The sequence below is a fragment of the Petaurus breviceps genome, unplaced genomic scaffold (assembly GCF_028583685.1).
Source record: "Petaurus breviceps papuanus isolate PSGF00001 unplaced genomic scaffold, PetGlider_PUasm1.0 90897, whole genome shotgun sequence".
NCBI lineage: Eukaryota > Metazoa > Chordata > Mammalia > Diprotodontia > Petauridae > Petaurus > Petaurus breviceps.
The window spans coordinates 7,916,706-7,938,285 of record NW_027187374.1 but is presented as its reverse complement, the minus strand read 5'-3'; the positions used below and the strand labels follow the sequence as shown (position 1 = coordinate 7,938,285).

Here is a 21,580-nt window from a genome sequence, read left to right as displayed (position 1 = left end):
ATTACTCCAGCTCTGATTTCACTTTTCTCTCTTTCCAATCACAACCCTAGAGTTAACCAATTCAACTCCAGACTGTCCTCCTTTCTCAAATTCTGTGGCCTCTTGTTCTATTTATACTCATCCCTTGCCAAACCCCAACCCAGGATTACAACCAACCATCTGTCTCATCCACTCCTACTGTTGAAAAATAGACATAAAATCATACAACCATACTGACTGGTACAGCATAAATGTTATACCATTTCAACTGATCTACTACAGCTAAAAAATCTTAATATTTTTAACTGATTGCCTACTTTATGACCACAGAAGCCACTTCAATTCTTTTTTTTTTCATCATGGTTCTCACACCACTTCCTCTTCTCCACACCCTCTCAGATGACCACTTCCTTCTTACTTTACTGGGAAAAGTGAAGCCATTCTTCTTTTCCTCTTTTCTTCATCTCAAAATTTCTTGATATCATTCCCTACTCTCTCCTCCTTTCCCTCCAGTCTCTTATATTAAGGAGGCTCTTCTCCTTGTCATGGTCAACCCCTGTACATGCTCCTGGTACCATTCCTTTTCATCTTTTCCAACAGAGTATCCACTCTCTCACTCTAATATTTCCTTCCTGTCTCACCATTGCCTTCAAATATGCCCAAGTCTCCCCATATTTAAAAAACCTTTCCTTGATGACCATCCTCAGAGAGCTATCATCTAGAAAAAGATGTCTGCTTTGTTGTCTCTATCACTTCTTCTACTTTAATTTAATCTTCTGTAATTTGGCTTTTAAGTTCATCACCCAACTCAAACTTTTCTCTCCAAAGTTGTCAATGATCTCTTTACAAAATCTAATAGTCTTTTCTCAGTCCTCATTCTTCTCGACCCATCTGCTTCATGTTACACTGCTGACCAACCTACCATCCTGGATAACTTCTCCCTTCTGAGTTTTCATGATTCTATTCCCTCCTGGTCATCCTACCTATCTTGACCGTTCTTCTTCCAATCTCCTTTGCTGGCTCATTGTCATTATCACTCAGGACCCAAATTTCTTTCCCAGATCCTTTCTTCTCTGTCTCTTAGAGGCTTCATGAGCTACCAAACATTTAATTATCATCTCTACGAAAATCTCTACACATCCTCCTCCAATCTCTCCTCTGAATTTCAGTCCCACATCAGCATTTGGGTGTTTCCATACTGGATCTCCCAGAGATATCTTAACCTTACCATGTGGGGGAAAAAAAAGAATTCACTAACTGCATCAAAACCTCAAATTTATTTCTGTTGAAGACACCACCATTCTTTCCAATCTCTCACATACTCAGTTCCTCACTTTCCTTCACAAGAAATAACTAAGCAGTGGCAAAATTTAAACATTTCTACCTCAACACTATCTCCCCTATCTGATCACTTTTTTCTACTCAAATAGCCACCACAATAGCTCAGGCCTGCAACGTCATTTTCCTGGCCTTCTAACTAGTCACCCTGCCTCAAGTCTTTCCCATTCCAATCTACTTGATACATTGCTGTCAAGCTGATTTTCTTTAAGTTCAGATTATCACTCTCACCAGGGCTATTGCAATGGTTTCCCTATTGATTTCCCTACCTAAAGTCTCTATCTACACTAATCAATTTTCCATACAGCTGCCAAAAAGGTTTTCCCTAGGAACAGCTTAAATACACATGACCCTACTTGATAAACTATAGTGATTTCCTATTGCCTCTGGGACCAAATATAACCTCTGTTTAGTTTTTAAAGTCCTTAACAACTTGGCCCCAATCTGTCTTTCTACTTCATGGTAGAAAGCACCCTGCACTCTGGGATCTATCCAGACTGGCCTTCTTCCTGTTTCTTGAGACACATAATCTCCCATCTCCATGCCTCTGTACTGGTTATCACCCATTCCTAAAATAATACCTCCCTTCTTATGAGAAATCAGCTCAGGCACCATCTTGTACATGAAACCCTTCCCTATATTCTCTCCATACTTATTCCATAAATATTTATATATGTTTATGTGCAATACATGCATATACATACATGTGTATGTCTATGTGTGTCTATATAATACATATATTATATATGTATATATATATATCCACTTATACATATACACATAAACAAATATGCCTTGTTTCCCTAACTAGAATGACTGCAGGTATTGTTTCACTCTTGGTATTCGTAACCCCAGAAGACTTCACATAATAAGCACTTAATAAATGCTTGATTTAGCCAAAATTTGATGATTTATAATGATAAGAAACAGTTAATTAATCTAGATACTCAGAAATCTCTGATGTACATAATTAAGGATTCTTTCCCATAGTGTGCTTGTAAAAGATTGATAGCCAGCTCTCAAATAGCACGCAGTTTTTAAGAACTTCAGTCTCTATTAGTTATTAATTTGCTGGCTCTTCTTAGCTATTCACTAAAATTACAGGGTTGCTGTTTTTTTCCTAAAGCAAAGTAAATGTGAGTTTGTATGCATAAGTAGATTACTATGGATGGAGTGAAGGAAGAATTGAAATAAGAAGACCTCTTAGGAGTTTATGAGAGACTGGTCCAGTGATTTTGGAGAACAAGTTGGAACTATATCCAAAGGGCTATATAACTTTGCATACCCTTTGACCTATCAATACTACTAATATCCCAAAAAGGATTTTTAAAAAAGGCAATGGGACTATATGTATAAAATATTTATAGCAGATTTTTTTTTTGTGGTGGCAAAGCACTGGAAACTTAGGGAATGGTCATTAATTGGGAAATGATTGGATAAGCTACAGCACATGATTATGATGGAATACTACTGTGCTGTAAGAAATGACAAAAGTGTAATAGTAATGTAATTTGATCCCTTTGGATTGGCAAAGCTAACAGGTACTTAGCACTTAGTAATTAATCAAGCCTCTGTTAAAGAAACAGAAGGTACGAACCCCTGTTGCTGATGTAACAGGAAAAGGTTGGCTTAAACAGGAAGGAGCTAATGCCATGTGTGTATATAAGGAGAAGCCCCTTCTGGGTCAGACAGATCTTCTTGGAGTAAGCTTTGTGGAAACACAAGCTGCTGCCTGCCAGGGAAGCTGAAGAGGAAAGGCCCCCCAGGCTGGAGAGAATTATTTTGATTGTGGGAACCTGGGTGAAGTGATTTTGATTCTGGGAACCAGCTGGAGCTTTTGCTGAGATGCTGCTGAGTCTGAAGGCCATTTGGAGCTTCTGGGAGCTGCCAAAGACTGAGGAAGCATGACTGTGATGCTGGTACTTTGTATGAACCTGTTTGTGGCTTTGTTAAGCCTTAACTTCCTGGGAACAAAGACTGTGAAGGATTTAAGGTAGACTGGACACTGTGAGCTTCAGTGTGGAACAGGAAGAGCTGGACAAGGACCTGGAAGCTGTCTGCCTTTGAACCCAGGTAACAGGTTGGTGAATCCAGGTAGGACCTGGGACCATGGAAGGGGATCCAGGGAATCTGAGAGACCACCCTGAGTCAAGCTGAAAGAAGACCTTACTTGGATACTGTGTACTGACTGAGAAATTGCAACTTACTAGTGACCTAGTAGTGGAGAGCTTATGTATTTTCTGATGATTGAATAGTGAATAATGACTGAATAAGTGACTGATTGATTTGTAACTTAGTGTATCCCATGAATGGAGAACTTTGACTTGTACTTTGTGTCCCTTAAGTAGGCAAACCTCCTTAAGAATGACTGAATGATTGAGTTCCTAAATGATTATTCTTTATTCAAATTGTGAACACTGTGGTGAAAACAATGTGGCCATTTTCTGTGATAAGTTGTTGTGAATGCTGTACTTCAATTTTCTGGGATGAGTTGTAACATTGTGAATGCTGTACCTTGATTTCTGTGAATGTTTTGATTCAGTACTGAATAAAGAGTGTTCACTATACTGTGTAATCAGAACCTTAAAAGCTTTTCACAGTAGCATTCTCCTGGAAAGCTGCTTGTGCTTGGCTTTACACAAAGATGGTTTCAAAAAACCTGAGAAGACTTGTATGAGCTGATGCAAAATGAAGTGAGCAGAACCAGAAGAACACTGTACATACATAGCGATATAATAATACAACAATAATCAACAATTCCAAAAGACCCATGATGAAAAATGCTATCCACTTCCAGAGAAAGAACACTCTTAAGTGCAGAATGAAGTATATTTCCTTTCACTTTATTTGTTTTTCTTAATTTTTTCTTTCATAACATGACTAATGTGGAAATATATTTTGCATAACTTTACAGGTATAATGGGTATTGTATTTCTTGATTTCTCAATAGCAGGAGGAGGGGCTGGGGAACAGACAAAATTCAGAATTGAAAAAAATGTTCTTTTGAAAAAGAACTCTGACACAATAGTAAAAATGGGTGAATGTATTAGGGGGCAGTGTCAACAGAAAGAAAGAAAAAAGGTCAGAGGTGAAACATATTGTGGAGGTAGGATATGAAAGGACTTGATAGTTTATGAGATCTAGATTATATATAGATTAAGGCAAGGCAAAGGAAAAAGTCAAAAGAGAATATTTTGAATATGGGCTACAGCATGAACTCATGCTACTGACAGAAATAATGAAGGAAGTTTAAGAGTATGCTTTAAAGGAAAGCTAATATGCTCAATAGACATGTTGAGATTGAGATGTATCCATGTAGAGATGACTTACAGGCAGTTGATGGTTTGGGTATGGTGGTCAAAATCAAGATCAGAGCTTGATATCTAGATTTGAGGGTCATCTGCCTAGAGATGACAGGCAAAGCTATGGAAATGATTTAGACTTCAAATGTAAAGAAATCACAGAAAAGAGAATCAAAGACAAAATCTTAAGCTTAAAGGATCAGAAAGAGGATGAGAGGACAACAAAGCAGAACAAGAAGGAGCCATGAGACAAGTGGTGAGAAGAGGACTAAAGAGAAGATAGGGTCTCAAAAAGGAAGCGATATTCAAAAGTCTCATGCTGAAAAAGATGAGGACTAAAAAAGGTCATGGGATTTGATGATTAAGACTAAATGAATAGGATTTCCACTGACATATTGTAAAGTCATAAGGAGACACATATATACTTCGCTTCAGAAAAAGGAACCCATAAGGAATAGTTAACAAAAGCTAGAAAAACTAATGACTCCTAAGGACTGAAGTTCATATAAAAATGTTTCCCCTGTTGATAACATATGAAACTATTTAATACTAGTTAAGAAATAACTAAAGATGCTTTTATTGGATCACAAGATTTTGGTTTTGGAGCTGCAAGGTCCCTCAGAGTTCATTCAAATAAAAATACCTCAATTTATAAAAAAAGAGACTGAGGTTCTGAGGAACTAAATGACTGGTCAAAGGTCTTCCAAATACTACATGGTAGATTTCAGATTTTACCCTAAGTTCTCTGATTACATATTCAAAGCTTTTTCAGTGAACCACACTGCTTTTCCATTTTTAAAAATCGATTTCCTTTATATTTAATTCAAAATTAAATAATTCTCTTTTTCTCTAAGCATTTTTATAACTGACAAAAATTTAATTTAAAAATATGTTAATAATATACTTTGAAAGGTTTCTAGGTAGTACTGGAAAACTCCTGTAATCAAAATGAGATAGCAAGCATATATAGAGGCACTTGGAAAACTTTAATAAAGGTTTCAAAACCTTAAAAAAAAGTTTCCTAAAAAAAAAAAAAAGGAAAATATGCTATAGCTATTATTATAATTCTCACTTCCTCCAGTCCCAAAGAACAGAGCTTTTCCCATGGACAGCCTATTATGAGTACAGAAGCAAATTAGATAGGCATTCCCAGTAGATAAACAGAAACGAAGTAAAAAGAGAAGGAAAGTATTAGTCAAGAATAGACAAATTAAGAAAAGTATTTAGCAAAATTGTTCTATTTTTTAAAATTCTGTTGGAAATTTTTAAACAGAAAATTTAGTGTTTCCACGAAAGAGCAAAGGATGAAAACTTAAAAACAGATCATATTTTTCAAAATTAATTTTCATATATTAACCCATCTGAATACCTGTTAGATGTCCACTCATTGTTTTGTCGTGGCTATTGAATAATTGCCTATATTTTAGTCTTGATGACTGAGGGACAGCCCATTCTGCCGCAGGAGAGGCACTAAAAGAATTTAAAAAGATAAGAATTAGTAGCAAGAATTTGTCTATATCTATGATTTCCCTTTGCTTAAATTGCCTTAAAAAAAAAAAAAGCAGTAGTTTTCATGTGTTATTTATTCTCATGTCTATTAATTTTCTATTTCTTTTTTTTTTTTGCCTTTTGGAGGGCAGGAGGGGTTAAGTAACTTGCCCAAGGTTACAGGGCTAGTTTTTTTGTGTGGGTGTTAAGTGTCTGAGGCCAGAACTGAACTCGAGTCCTCCTGACTTCGGGGCCGGCACTTTACTCACTACGCCACCTAGCTGCCCCCTAATTTTCTATTCCAATATACATATTAACTAAAAAAACAACATTCACTTTTAACATAGACATAAATTCAGTTCAAATGGTCATTCCAACTTAACAGATTCTATTTACTATATGCTGAAGGCTAGTCAAAAAGGATAGAAAATTGCTAAAAAGAAAAAGTGATGATATAATGGTTCTTAATCCTATACCATTTCTGTCACTTTAAAGTAAGGAGTGTCAACCTCTAAAGGCATCTTAGTCTTAATTTTTCATACACCAAAAATAAAAACACATTTATTAAAGTGAAATGATAAGATGCTGTCATTCTGAGAGGTTAAATTCCAAGCAAGGGATATAGAGTGGATCTCAGATGTCACTGCTATAGGGAACACCAACTAAGGAAACTCCCTATACCAAGGTAGATCAGCCCCTTCTCTGAAACTTAAAGGGTCTTAGAAAGTTGCCTAGCACACTGAGAGGTTAATTGATTTGCCCAGGATGTGTCAGAGGCAGGGCATTATGCCTTCAAGGCTGACTCTAAGCAGCACTGAAGATCTTTACAGATGAGGAACCAGAGAGCCTAATTAACAGGTTAAATTAATGGCACAAAAAAAGATGGATGGCAACTCAATCAATGATGACTGTTCTCTTGACAATAGGTCTTGGTGAAGACCTGAAGAAAATCCCTTTCCAGGACTCAATTTGGATCTAGATCTATTTAGGGATCGGTTTCTTAAATGATACTACCCACAGAATGCTAAATTACTTTTGATAGTGACACTTTTGTATTAGGAGCTAAACAGAGACTACCAAGAAAAGAAATCTAAAGTAACTTTTTATTTAAGAATAATGATGACTACCACTGTAGATGTGGGTTATAATTAGTATTTCATCAAGATATTTCTCTCCATTCTATTGTTAATGGCTCATTTCCATGTTACTTTGCAAAAGTTAAAACAACCAGAAGCCGAGCCTATCAATTTTAAATTCTGTTCTCTTTATTAGATTTTGATATACAACAGCAAATATCCTAGCAGCTGGAAAATGTCTTTGTAAATTCAACTGCTCCAAATTACACATAAGTAAAAGATACCTAATACAACTATAAAGTGCTTTATAAGTTACTATAAGGCTTTCTCACAAACATATATTCATTCATATTAAATAATTTCTGAAAAGGACAAAAATTTACAATGAATTCTTTAAATTGGGGAAAAACTTACATGGAAGACGCCAAACGTGAATTCTGCTGCAATAATTCCCTCATTTTAAATAAGTTAATATTTGGCTAATTTATACTCTTACTTTCTTATCAGAAGTTAATTTATCTTCCTATTGCACTAACAGAGTAGAGGGAGTGTTACATATGAATAAGGCCCCAGATTACACTTATCAAGTTAAGTACTGTTCTGTAGCCTAAGACATAATTTTTCTAAACTAGTGATAAATTATGAATATTTGTAGGGAATTTAAATTATTAGTATTGAAAAAATGACATCTTAAGGTGATCTAGTTTTAATTGCCCTAATATTTGGTACTATCATTTACATAACAAAAATCCCTCTATGTTTTGAAGACCCCTGGGAGTGGGATAGAAACTGAATATGTTTTGAAGAACTAGAACCATGAATTAACTGAAAATTTAGAAATAAATTCAATATTGAGAAAGAAAAGGCAGCAAATAAAAACAAAAACTTACATCAAAGATTCAGTTTAAAAAACAAACTTACAAGTTAGTTCATAGGGTTATAACACTTTGTACCCAAATTCTTACATCTACTAGTATATAAACATGAAATAATAAGACAGATTTTCTTTTGTAGCTTTCATCATCATTACTTATTTGGCACACACCATAAATCAATGGCACTATACAACTTGTGCAAAGTTCTTCAAAACATTTTTTTTAATTATGTTCAATAGATTCTTCTGTAGAAGAATAGAAGGCAAATGAGCCAAACCACTTTATAAAGATTTTCATTTAAAAAGAGGTTCTGGTTTACAATCACCCAGAAAACTGAAGTAAGTGGAACATTCCTTTTAATGTTCCCCACTGAAATGAGATTTTGCCAACTAAAGACACAAAAAATCTACAAGAAAATTCTGAGGAATACTTAAAAAACAAAATCCTCTATTATATTTGCCTAGCATCTTTATAAGGAAATCTCATTCTCTACTTTAAAATGTCTAATTCTAAGTAGGCAAATTTATTTTTTCCAGTTTAAAGCTGTATTATTTTACTTTTTAACACTATCTTTTCATTCAACTCCTAAAAAAAGAGTTCTTAACCTAAAGCCTCCAAACTTTTAAAAAGTATATACTTTCATAGCTATATTTTAATGTCACTGGATTGCTTTGTAATCCTATGTATTTTATTTTGTGCATTTAAAAACATTCTTAGTGGTCCACAGACTTCACCAGACCACCAAATGAGACAAAAATGATTAAGTCTGTCCTGGAAGATGGACAGCATACAAACCTTTCTGTAATGGGAATCTCTTTGTAGGTGATATAAGTAATGAATGAAGAAATACTATGCTGTGAGGAAAAATATATTTGGTAATCAAAGCACAAGAAATAATAAAAGATTTTTCTTCAATTGTCAGCATAAGCCAAAATTTATAGAACACCAATAATATTTTGCCTAGTTACAGAAATTGTGTGGTGAGAAAATAATAAAGAATATTAGCTCATTTTAAAATTTAGGGGGCGGCTAGGTGGCACAGTGAATAGAGCACTGGCCCTGGAGTCAGAAGGACCTGAGTTCAAATCCGGCCTCAGACACGCAACTAGCCGTGTGACCTTGGGCAAGTCACTTAACCCCAACTGCCCTCCAAAAAGCAAAAAAAAAAAATTTTAGCATAAAGTAGTCAATGAATTTATTTAATTAGGCCATCCATTACTATAATCAAAAAGCAAACAAACTTACCTAGCAACATCAAATGATTGTGCCTTCTGTAGTTTTGTATTTAACTGTGAACCGGGACCAGATCTACTAAAAGAAGTACTCTTTGGCAACGTGGCTGCAATAAGAAACACATTGTAGGTGATTTTCTTTAGGTATTCATGGAATGTCTTTAATACATGGGAAAATTAAACTCTATAATCTTCAAATGCCAACCAAAAATCAATCATTCTTCATCTGTCTTCCATGGAACACCCTTAAAGACACAAGAAAACTAACTTCTTTCCATTTTCTCTTTCTACCCTGGTAATTCCCAATTTAATACTAAAAAAACCCTGAAGCAATCATCCTCTCCATGGAAAATGCTGCTACCTTAATCATACAGAATAATATTATTCAAGTTAGTTATGGAATTATTTAACTGCTTAGAGAAAAACAGAGGACAATATTTTATTGACTGAAAGCATATGAAGCAGAAATTAGTTATATAATTTCTCTACATAAATGTACAATTAGTGTATAATACAAATGATGAGTTTTAGCTCATTATTTTTATTTATTACATATAATATAAACATATTATATATAAATATCATTATATTTAGCTCATATTCACACAGACGGGTTTGCTTTGTATAGAAAAAAACTCCATTTCATATCTACATACTGCACACCTCAACCCTATCAGCTGTTTTTAAAATGTGTAGCATTGGTTTCCAGGCAGAAAATTTGTAAACCCATAATCACTACCAGAATAATAAGTGAAAAGTAATGCCTTATTAATGTTGATTCAGTAACAACATCTTCATACAATGAAGACAAATGAACAACCATTTCGTAAACACCTACTATGATCCAAGTACTGTATAAAGTGCTAGGAATACAAAGAAAGATAAAAGATAGTTCCTGTTCTCAAGTAGTTCATGTTCTAATGGGAGAGACAACATACAAACAACTATGTACCAAAAATATATACATGGGTAAATTGTTCCGGATGGAAGGAGCTCAGATTAAGGAAGACTGTGTCTGTGAGACTTTAGCTGAGCCTTAAAGGAAAACATGAAAGCCACCAGGAAAGGCAGGAGGTGACGATGAAGAGGGAAAATGTTCTAGGCATGGGGCACAGCCAGTTAAAATGCTCCCCTTTGGGAGATGGAGTACAGTGTGCAAGGAGCAACAAGGAAGTCGGTATCACTGGATTACATGAAACATGGTGGTGAATAAAGTATAAGTGACTGGAAAGGTAGGAAGGGGCCAGGCTATAAAGGTCTCTGAAAGCCAAACAGAGGATTTTATATTTAATCCAGGAGGTATGTGAACTATTTAGCTGTAATTTAGGGGAACATCAAGACCAGTTTGGTAAATTCAAATGTGACCATATAATACCTATACCTAATTACAGCTGAAAAAAAAAATGAATAAACCTTTGGATAAAATATGATAATGTATGTAAAAAGCTTTGTAAACTATAAAATACTATATACATATCAGCTATTGTTATTGTTAATAACAATAAAAAGCTATAATTCATGTCTTAACTGGTTGTGTGCAAGAGATTTGTTTTCAGGACTATTAATATTTGGTTCCTATCTGTTGATAGTGGCTCCCAGCTGCAATCTGCTTTGACAAACTTGTAGCCTTCTGGAATATTATGTTTTACCTGCTTTGTTTTCTTTATAATCTGCTAAATGAAGAAATTATATGAATTAATACATTGTTTCCCTCTGGACCCAAATATAACTAAATTATAATCAAGTGAGAGGCAATGCTGTTTAGTAGATAAAAAGCTGGCCCAGGAACCAGGAAGACCTGGGTTCACATATACCCTCTAAGACATACTGGCTATGCAACCCTGGGTAAGTCACTTAACCTCTTGCTGATGTAGACAAACCTCTGAGCCAGAAAAATACCTATAGTCAGTAGTGGAGGGAGGCAAATCCTCTCTCCAGTAAAACCAAAGCTTTATGCCCTAACTCCTAAAAATCAAGTAGCACTGAAATTTTAACAGAAAGAGCTTTCAATATAAGCAAATATTATAAAAGTTATGAAAAACTGGGCTTAGGTTATACTAGGTTACATACCAGGATGAGCAAAAGCAGGCAAAGGCTGTATGACAGAAGGCGCGCCATTAGCCAAGGGAGGAACTGCTGCTGTAGGAACAGAAGATACGAGAGGTGGGGACATTCCTACTACTGGAATCGATGCCATTGGTACTGGAGCAACAGCTGTGAGAGACGGCATGCTGGCAATGCCTCCTATACCTAGAGAGCAAAAAAGATTTCAAATAGATCCAGGTGAGTCATTTACAAGACAAGATTCTATTAGGATGAGCATAAAAGGTTTTTTCCTATTGTGCCACATCAAATCTGGGTTTCATATAATAGTAAAATTACCAACAAGATTATTTGTTGAAAGCTGCTCAGTTCAACAACAAACATTCAACAGCAACCATGTGCAAGGTTTTGGGAATGCAAAGATAAAAATGGCACAGAAGTCTTCCCTTCACGGGGCCTACATTCTCCTGGGTGGAGAGTGGATGAGATTTGGCCACATAAGTCAAAAATACATTTAGGAAGGATGTGGAATGATTGGGACAAAGGATATTTGAGGAGGAAGAAAACACTTTCAGTTGCAGGAGATGGGGGGGGGAGGAAAGCTGAGAAAGAGGCATGGAAGAGTTATTAGCAAAGATTAACTAAGCCTTGAAGAAATTAAGGATTATGAAAGAGACAAAAAATGGGCGCTTCAGGCTCAGACAGCAAATATGAGGGTGCTGAGTCTAAAGACAGCATGTCTGAGAAGAGGGACAGCTAGCAGTCCAGTTACCCTGAAAAGTAAGAGGGTGTCAAGAGAAGCATTCATTTTCTATCCCATTCTAGATGTTCCAAAATTCTTTTCTCCAGAAACCTCCAAGAGCATTCTTCCCCTGCCCACTCTTTTCCAAGGTACTAACCTCATATTCGACCAAAAAAACACAAACCTATCCGCTAAAAATTCTCGCCTCTTTCCTCCTCAACATTATTTCCAACATTTCCTCCTTTACCCCAGTCTCAAATGAAGAGATGGTCCTTCTCTTCACCAGGGTCAATCCTTCTATATGCACTCCTGAATCCATCCTCTTTTGTCTTCTGAAGCCAGTGCCTCTACCATTATATTCTTCCTTTTCTCTTTAACCTCTAAACCCTCATTGTTTCCCCTAACCTCAAATGACCTTCACTAGATCCCAAGAGTCCTAAGCACCATACTATATCATACTCTTATCTCTTCATCCTTTCTTAGCCACATTCCTTGAGAAAGCTCTCTAATGTATACGTCCACTTCCTCTCCTCTTCACCCCTGCCCAAAACTGATTTCAGATCTCATCAGTCATCCTAAGCTGCTCTCTTAGACAAATGGTCTCCTAATCACCAAATCTACTGGCCTTTCCTCAACCTTCATCATTCTTGGTTTCTCAGATGCATTTGATCCTGTTGGTCACCTTTTTCTCTTGGGTTCTCTCCATACAAGTCTAACCACTCTTCATCTCCCCTACAGATTCATTATTAATGTCACATCCACCAACTATGGGTATAGCCTAAGTTTCTGCCCTAGGGGCCTCTTCTTTCCCTAGACCCTTTCTCCCTCATTGGCTCACCAGTTCAAAATGAGTTCAATTATCATCTCCATAGAGATGACTCAAAGGACTATTGTCCAGCCTAAGATTCTCCTCCAAGCTGTTGTCACTCCACCTCTTCGTCTGTCTTGCACCTCCAAAGTCTCTCATCCTTAAAATGATCTCCAATCCCTCTACCCTCAGTTCTCTCCCAGACCACTCATACTGTCCTTACCATATTTCCCTCCTTTCTTCATCCTCATCCCTTAGTGAATCAGTTCAACACCATACTGACCTCTTTTCTGAGTCATCTGCCCCCTTATCCTATTCACCTTCTTACCTTGTCAAGTCTCAGCCTGTACTAAATCCACAACCCACTGCCTACATTTCTGCTCAAATGAAAATGAAGAAAATCACTAAGTTATGCTGAGTCCACTACAAATTTATGTTATATAAATTCAACTGTGTCCTCACTCTCACAAAACAATTCTTTTATACATCCCTAATCAATTCACTGTCCTACTTACCAGAGTGGCTTTTCCAAAACTTTTCATTCCTCCTCACACTTCCCATGCCACCCCCCTCCTGAAACCCCACCCTTGGCTCAGGACCTTGCTTCCTATTTCACTGAAAAAGTTAAAGTTGTTTGCCAGGAGCTCCTTCTTCTCCCTCCTCCTCACCTCACTCAGATGCTTTCAGTCATTATTGTCCTCCTTTGTCCCCTGTCTTACACAAGGAGGTGGTTCCTCTTGCCAAAACTAACCCCTCTACATATACAAATGATCCAATCTTTTTCTAACAGATTGCTCCTATTATCCCAGCTTTCTCACTAACCTTCATTCTGCCTATTGGCTACTTCCCAACTGCCTATAAACACACCAATGTCTTCCCTACCTTCAAAAAGTTCCTTATTTGATCTTTCCATCCCCTGTCCTCTCTTTTGTGGCTACATTTCTTGAGAAGGCCATGTGCATTCCTTCTTACTCTCTTCTTAACTCTCTGCAGTCTGGTTTCTGACCACATCATTTAACAAACTGCTCTCTCCAAAGTTACCAATGATTTCTGAAGTGCTAAATCCAATGTCGTTTTCTCAGTTACCATCTTTGAATGCTCTGCAGTCTTTTATGTCACTGAGGGCTCTCCTCTTCTTGATACTCTCTTCTCTAGATCTGTCCTTCTACTTATCTGACTACCCCTCAGTCTCCGCGGATGGATCATCATCATCCAGCCCATATCTACTGACTGCAGGTGTCCTACCATAGCCCTTCCCATTCCGTCCAGGGCCACCTTCTCTTCACAGCAGACACTATTTCACTTAGGGATTTCATCAGCTACCATGGATTCCATTTCCACTTCTATGCAGATGATTCTCAGATCTACTCATCCAGAGGGCACCACTATACTCCCAGTCACCCAATATTCGCAATCTCAATATCATCCTCAACTTTCACTCCCTATAACCAATTTGTTTTCAAGTTCTGTACATTTTACTTCCATACCATTATTTTGTATGCTGCTCCTATAATTTTATTCACATTTTGCAGAGACTAAAAACCTACAATTATTTATTGAAAAGTTTCCTTTTTTATATTTTCAGTGGTTCAGATGTTTGGCAAAGCAAGATGAGCCGCAAGAGAAAAGGGTAATGTAGATTCATCATGGCGTCACAATGGGGAAGGGAGGGGAGTGTAGCCAATGCAGGGATAATAGCCTGGGAAAGAACTGAGAGCTTTCAGAGACTGGAGGTCATGGTGAGGACAAAGAATAGGGTTAGGGATTGCAAGGCACAGGAGAACTCAAAGGACAACAAAGTGTGATCAGAGAAGGGAATTTCAAAGTTCATTAACATGTAAGTAGTGTATTTGTAGGTGATGGCAGGGTCAAGGGTATTACCATTTCTATGTGTAGCTGCACAATTTCATAGTATTTAATTTTCAAGGCTTAAAAATTCTTTAAAAAAATTTCAGCTCTGATACAGAAATTATGTTATAAATAAGAAAAAAATAATAATTCTAATGGGTAAAATATGTTATTTCTTTTAGGTATATGCATTTACATCAGTATCTCATCAGGTCTAGATGTCAGAGACAGTCAGAACTACCTGATGGCCTCAAACATTTATTCATCAAACATTCTTAAAAGATCCTACACTAACATGGCACTGTGGTAGATACTACAAGGAGGACAAAGAATAAGTCACCTTCTCTCATCGAGGAACTCACAATATAGTAGGGGGTAAGAAAGAAGTGGGAGTGAGTAAGCATTTATATAGCGCCCACGTATGTCAAATATGTGAAAAGATAACCACATCACAAGGTAAAAGGTGAATGTGAAGTAAGAGGAACAAAGTGCTACAGAACTTCAAAGGTTTCTACTTTATTCTGTTAACAGGTAACAAACCTGTGTATGTTGACATACATGACAAAAGAAAACATAAGGTTGGAAGTGCTATCAGTGGGGCGTGGGGCATGGAGAAGGGCTTCTATTTCATACTTTTTATAGTTACAAAAAGTTCAAAAATTCTCTCAATCGTATTTAAGATGAATATTACAAATCTTAAAAAACAACTAAATAATATTAAAAATGACAGTGGAAAAGGTCAGACAGATGGCAGATATGATATCCCCAATGTCCCATAATCAGTTATGTCAAACCAGAATAGGAATAAAGAATCATAGGAGCACAGACTTAGAGCTGGAAGGAACTATATGAGAATGATGAGATCAATTCCATTTTATAACATCATTCCCAAGTTGCAGTCAAAATTCACTTTAATATTTAGCTCATCAACCATTTATAAACTTGTTCTTTATGGAACTTTCTCCTTTAGTCTCATTTAGTAAAACATGAGAGGGATTCCCCCCCAGAACAGAATGCCATAAAGCAGGCCTGCATAACCCGCATCCATGAGCTGCTTATGGCCCACAGGCACACCAAAGGATTTCAAGTGGCCCGTGAAAAATGTAAAGGATGTTTTCCTCTACATTTTTCACAAACCACTCAAAATTCTCTGGAGGGTCACAGGTTATGCAGGCCTGCAATAAAGTATACTGACTTAGTTTAGTATACTGATTCCATATTTTTGAGAATAAGAATCCATTTTTAAGTTAAAAGATTTTTTAACTCCTACATGTTAGCAGTACTACTACTATCTATTAAGTAAGTATGACAAAAAGCTACTAAGAATTTATGAAAGCTTAGATAATTTTTATTCATTACAATAGCTTCTATGTACATGTGAAAAATTATAATACAACTTTGAACGAGGCATTTTTTATCCAAAGTACAGATGTCTCCTCATTTTTTGAGTCCTCTAATGAGATAAATAGCACTGACTTGCACCATTAGGAACTAAGATGTGTGGTTTAAGTGATGAATATATAGATACAAGGTTGAAACCTTATATCTATGTCCACATATGAATTCACGTATCCCACTGGTGTAGAAGGGAAGGGAAAAATGAGAAATCTCATACAAATATGGAAGTAGCTTGAAAGAGCAATTACATTGGCAGAGCCAAGATGGAGGATTAGAGACCACCCAGCTGAACTCTCTTAACATTCACCTCCAAACAACTTTAAAATAATGTCTCAAACCAAATTTTGGACTGGCAGAGTCAAAAAGAAGGTCAGAGGAAGACATTTTTTCTGACCTAAGAAAACTTAGGAGGTCTGCAGGAAAAATTTGTGACATCGAGGTAGAAGCCTCTACAGAGCCCCCACATGAGGTAGTAGGCACAGCAGCAGCAGCTTTGGAAACTGTAAGCACAGGGATGGAAGGGGGTCAAACAACTAGTCAGAAAGGTGGCAGCTGTGTGGCACAGTGGATAGAATACCAGCCCTGAAGCCAGGAAGACTTGAGTTCAAATCCATTCTCAGACACTTACTAGTTGTGTGACCCCAGGCAAGTCACTTAATCCCAATTGCCTCCCCAAATGAGAGAAAAAGTGAGATATCACAGGAGATGATTTATTGGCACTAGATACAGCTGAGACTGACTGACAACTTTATTGCCCATACACAGTTCTGGGTCATAGTTCCAGGGGGTAATAGAGTGGTAGGGTTTGGTCATAGGAAGGAGGGGTGAGAGTGGGAAGGGGACCCTGATCACAAGCAAATAGAGTGCTTGCAGCAGCATGGGACCAGAGAACTTTCCTGGGTAAAGACCAAAGTACATGCCAGGAGAGTGGTAGCCATACCTCTTCGAGCATCACACCACCTTGGAAGCACCAAAAATTTGCAGACCTCCAGAACTAGCTTTGCAAATAGCAGCACAAAAAAACCCTGAAGATTAGAACACCGTCTCCCCAACCCCAGGAGAGCAGAGATCAACTTTAACATAAACTTCAAAGTCAGGAAATAGACTGGGAAAATGAGCTAAAAACAAATAAAAAAAGAATTTGACCACAAAAAGCTACTACAATGACAGGGAAGACCAAAACATAAACTCAGAAGAAGACAACAATGTGAAAACAGATATAAACAAAACCTTAAAAAGAAGACAACAATGTGAAAAGAGCTACATGCAAAATCTCAAAGAAAAATGTCAATTGGATTCAATCCCAACAAGAATTCCTGGAAAAATTAAAGAAAGAGCTAAGAGTGGTAGAGGAAGAATTAGGAAAAGAAATGAGAGTGATACAGAAAGTTATGAAAAGAGAATTAACAACCTTGGTAAAAGACACACACACACACACACATCTGAAGAAATAATAACTTAAAAAAAACAGAACTACCCTAATGGCAAAAAGAGGCACAAAAAAATTCATGGAGAAAAGAACTACTTAAAAAGCAGATTAGGTCAAATGGAAAATGAGGTACAAAGGCTCACTGAAGAAAATAATTCCCTAAAAATTAGAACTGGGCAACTGGAAGCTAATTACTCCAGAAGACATTAAGAAACAATAAAACTGAAGCCCACCCTGGGGCTAGGCTCGGCTCCCAGAACTCTGTGCTGCAATTCCTGCCAGCCTGCTGGGCTGTCCTCAGCAGGAGAGATAAAACCTAGGGAGAAATCTACAGACCCTTCTTCAGAAAAAGTACCAAACTGAGCAAAAGCAAAACAGTGCTCAAAACTCAAAAAATCACTCCTCAAGCCGAAAAACTAATGAAGGGGACAGTCATCAAAGAATGACAAAAAGTTTCCTTAGAATACTTTGCAAGGAACAAAAACTGTATGTGACTCCAGAATTAAATGACATGCTTTATTTACACTTCAAAGGTTTTGACTGCATTGAGAACCTGGAAGAGTATACAGGCTTAAGGTGTCTTTGGCTAGAGTGTAATGGGATACAGAAGATTGAGAACCTGCAGGTGCAGACAGAATTACATTGCCTCTACTTGCAATTAAATTTGATTTGTAAAATCGAGAACCTCGAACCCTTGAAAAAACTGAGTTCCCTCAACCTCAGTAATAGCTACATCAAGACCATCGAGAACCTGTCTTGTCTTCTCCTTCTAAGAACGCTGCAGATTGCTAACAACCACCTCAAGACTGTGGAGGACATTCAGCACCTAAAGGACTGCCAGAGTATTTGTGTTCTGGACCTTTCCAACAACAACCTGTATGATCCTGATATCCTCAGTGTCCTAGAAGCCATGCCTGATTTGCATGTACTGAATTTGATGGGAAACACAGTGATTAGGAAAATTCTGCACTATAGAAGAACTGTTAGCATTCAACTCAAAGTCTTAACCTATCTGGATGATAGGCCAGTTTTCCCAAAGGACAGACCATGTGCAGAAGCCTGGCCTAAGGGAGGGAGTGAAGCTGAGAAGGAAGAAAGTGAAATGGGAAACCAGAGAAAGCAAGAAGATTGAAGAGAGCATTGATGCAGTGGCCATGATTAGGCAAAGAGTGATGGAGAAAAGGAAACAGAAAGAATTGGAGGAAAAAGGAGAGATTGAAACGTCAAACAATGGCAGGAGTGAAGATCTAGTCATTGAAAGAAGTCCTCAGCAACCTCATGAGGAAGCCACACAGCAGAAGATTGAGAAGTTTGTCCAGAAGTCTTTCCTGAAGGCTCCAATGTGAAAAGTAAGGTGCCTACTGAACCTCAAGGAGAGAACCAGGAGGAGTCAGACCCAGATTTTCTTTTTTTGTTTGCTTTTTTTTGTTTTGTTTTTCATCAGTACCAAGTCACTTTATTGGGATGTAAATGGTGGTAGTTTTTTGGTACAGATTATGAAAAGGTCAGATAACCAAAATATGCATGCACTGAAAGACAGTAGGAGTGGCACCCACAGTTCCCAGGTATGGGGGAAGCCAGGTGTGGCTTAGCTCTCGTCACTGTCTCCAAGGATGTGCTTGTCAAAAAGATATTCCGCCATGCCAGAATCGGGGGCCCCCATCTTGCGCAGGTTGGTTACGTGATCACCCAGCTGTTTGATGGATTTGACCTGTTCATCCAGGTAGCGGGTTTCGATGAAATCACATAAGTGGGGGTCATTCTTGTCGGTTGCCAGCTTGTGCAATTCCAGTAACGACTGACTTTCCAAGTGCAGAGCACGCTCCATTGCATTCAGCCTGCTCTCCCAGTAGTCGCGGTCGGGTTTCTTGATGTCCTGCAGGAAGATGCAGTCGCTGGGCTGGTTCTGCAGCTTCATCAGCTTCTCGGCTTGCTCGTGCTCCTCGTGCTACTGGTGCGGGAAGTACTTGGCGAAGTTCTTGAGCACCCACGTTGTCGCGATCGAAGTAGTAGGACATGGACAAGTAGACATAGGAGGCATAGAGCTCCAGGTTGATCTGCCAGTTGATGGAGGCCTCAGAGTCCTGGTGGTAGTTCTGCCGCATCTGAGAGGGGCATGAGGTGGTCATGGAGGCAGCAGAGGCGGAGGAAGAGGAGGCAGCGGCTGCGGCGGAGGCTGAGGCAGCTGAGCAGGTGACTGTTGCTTGACAGTAGGACGGAAGAAGTGTTGGTTAGTGGACATGAAGGTGTAGAGGTGGCTAAGGGCGGCTCCAGCCGGGAATCGAGCAGCGGGTTCCGTTCAAGCACTGTTGAAGCAGGAAACTGCAGCGACTCCCCTTCCCTGCGCTTCTGGCCCAGACCCAGATTTTCAAGCGAAAGAAACAAAGTCCCCAGACCCCGGAGCTGCACAAGAAGAATTGACATTAAAACCTCTGACTACAGAGAAGGCAGAAGTGGATGGAGCTGCGGAATTAGAAACCATTGAATTGGCGGCAAAAAACAAGCTCTTCATTGATGATCTTCCAGAAGTTAATGAGACCTTTCCAGAAAATTCAGATGAAAATTTCCAAAAATTGAAATAATTTCTGGAGGAAATGATGACAGTGATCCCGAACTGCAGGAAGGCTACACAATGCAGGACCAAACAGCCACAGATACACTTTCTAATATATTTTAAATCTCTAAAAATACCTCAAAGGAGGCCATCACGCCCCTTACAGAAATATTTGAATCAGAATCAAACAGGGACGTGGACACCAACAACGACCACACAAAGCTGTCAGAACCATTGATTCAAGAGATCAGTGAAAATCCATTAGAGGAGTCACTGATGTCCCCAACCTACAGTGAAGAAAACTAACAAGATCTTTTCGATGTAGACCAGAATGATACTCCGGTTTCACCTTCTTCATCAGAAAGTGATACTTCAAAAAATAAGGTGCAGTTTTTAAAAGAGACCGAAGATTTCACTGTGCATGGGATCAAGGAAGGCAATGAAGACATTGAATTTGGGATAGATTAAATATCAAAGATGGACTGTGTGGAACAGTTAGCATTTATTTTCCCACAGGTATATATGCACACCAGTTTTAAAGGTGTGCTTACTATTCGGCATTCCTCCACCGTCTGGAGAGTCCTATTTCCAGATCCATAGCATGAGGGTGGACTAAAAACTTGTGGCATTTTTAGTTAAGGGAGGGCACCAGGGTTTGTCCTCTGACAAGTACTTCTAGGTAATAGCTAAAGTTGAATTGATCTATTTAAAATGTTGACTTATTCTTTTAGCCTTTGTGTAAAGCATGTGAAAGAGTATTCCTCAAATTCATAATTTGTGATTTAATTTTTTTCTGGTTAACTTTGGTTTACTGTATTATAGAACTATATGTTTTCCTTTGGAGCTTTATAAAAATTTCAACATCAAAAAAAAAAAAGAAACAATAAAACTAAGTGAAAACAATGAAAAAAATGAAGAAAATGTGAAAGATCTCATTGGAAAAAACAGCTGACTTGGAAAATAGATCAAAGAGATAATTTAAAAATTACTGAACTACCTGAAAATTTTAATCAAGAAAGAGCCTAAACATCATATTTCCAGAAAATTATCAGAGGAAACTACCCCAATATCTGAGATTAAGAGAGTAAAATAGAAACTGAAAGAATCCATCAATCACCCCCTGAAAGAGATACTAAAATGAAAACTCCCAGGAACGTTATAGTCAAATTCTGTAGCTCTCACGTTAGAGAAAATGCATAGTTCAGTAGCCAGAAAGAAACAATTCAAATATTATGGAGCCACTCTCAGGATCACATAAGATTTAGCAGTTTTGATATTAAAAAGGTGGAGGGCTTGGAATATGATATTACAGAAGGCGAAGGACCTAGGAATACAACCAAGAATAACCTAGCCAGAAAAATTGAGTATAATCCTTCGGGCGGGGGGGGGGGGGGGGGGGAATGAACACTTAATGGACTTTCAAGGAGGATTTTCAAGCATTACTGATTAAAAATCAGAGGTGGGTAGA

The 21,580-nt window shown here is 37.9% G+C and overlaps 1 protein-coding gene and 2 pseudogenes across 7 annotated transcripts in view; 1 reads left to right on the top strand and 2 right to left on the bottom strand.

The window, feature by feature from the left end:
* ITSN1 (intersectin 1) overlaps positions 1-21,580 on the bottom strand; it is a 327,970-nt gene that overhangs the window by 219,466 nt on the left and 86,924 nt on the right. For all 7 annotated transcript variants that reach the window (XM_069074954.1, XM_069074950.1, XM_069074953.1 and 4 more), the window contains 3 exons: positions 11,361-11,540; positions 9,304-9,397; positions 5,989-6,089 (listed from right to left, as the gene is read on the bottom strand). In XM_069074954.1, the coding sequence (XP_068931055.1) occupies positions 5,989-6,089; positions 9,304-9,397; positions 11,361-11,540 (375 nt within the window). The remainder of the gene's footprint in view (positions 1-5,988; positions 6,090-9,303; positions 9,398-11,360; positions 11,541-21,580) is intronic.
* On the top strand, positions 15,778-21,232 carry LOC138151288 (dynein axonemal assembly factor 1-like; annotated as a pseudogene).
* Positions 18,960-19,702, bottom strand: LOC138151458 (ferritin heavy chain-like; annotated as a pseudogene).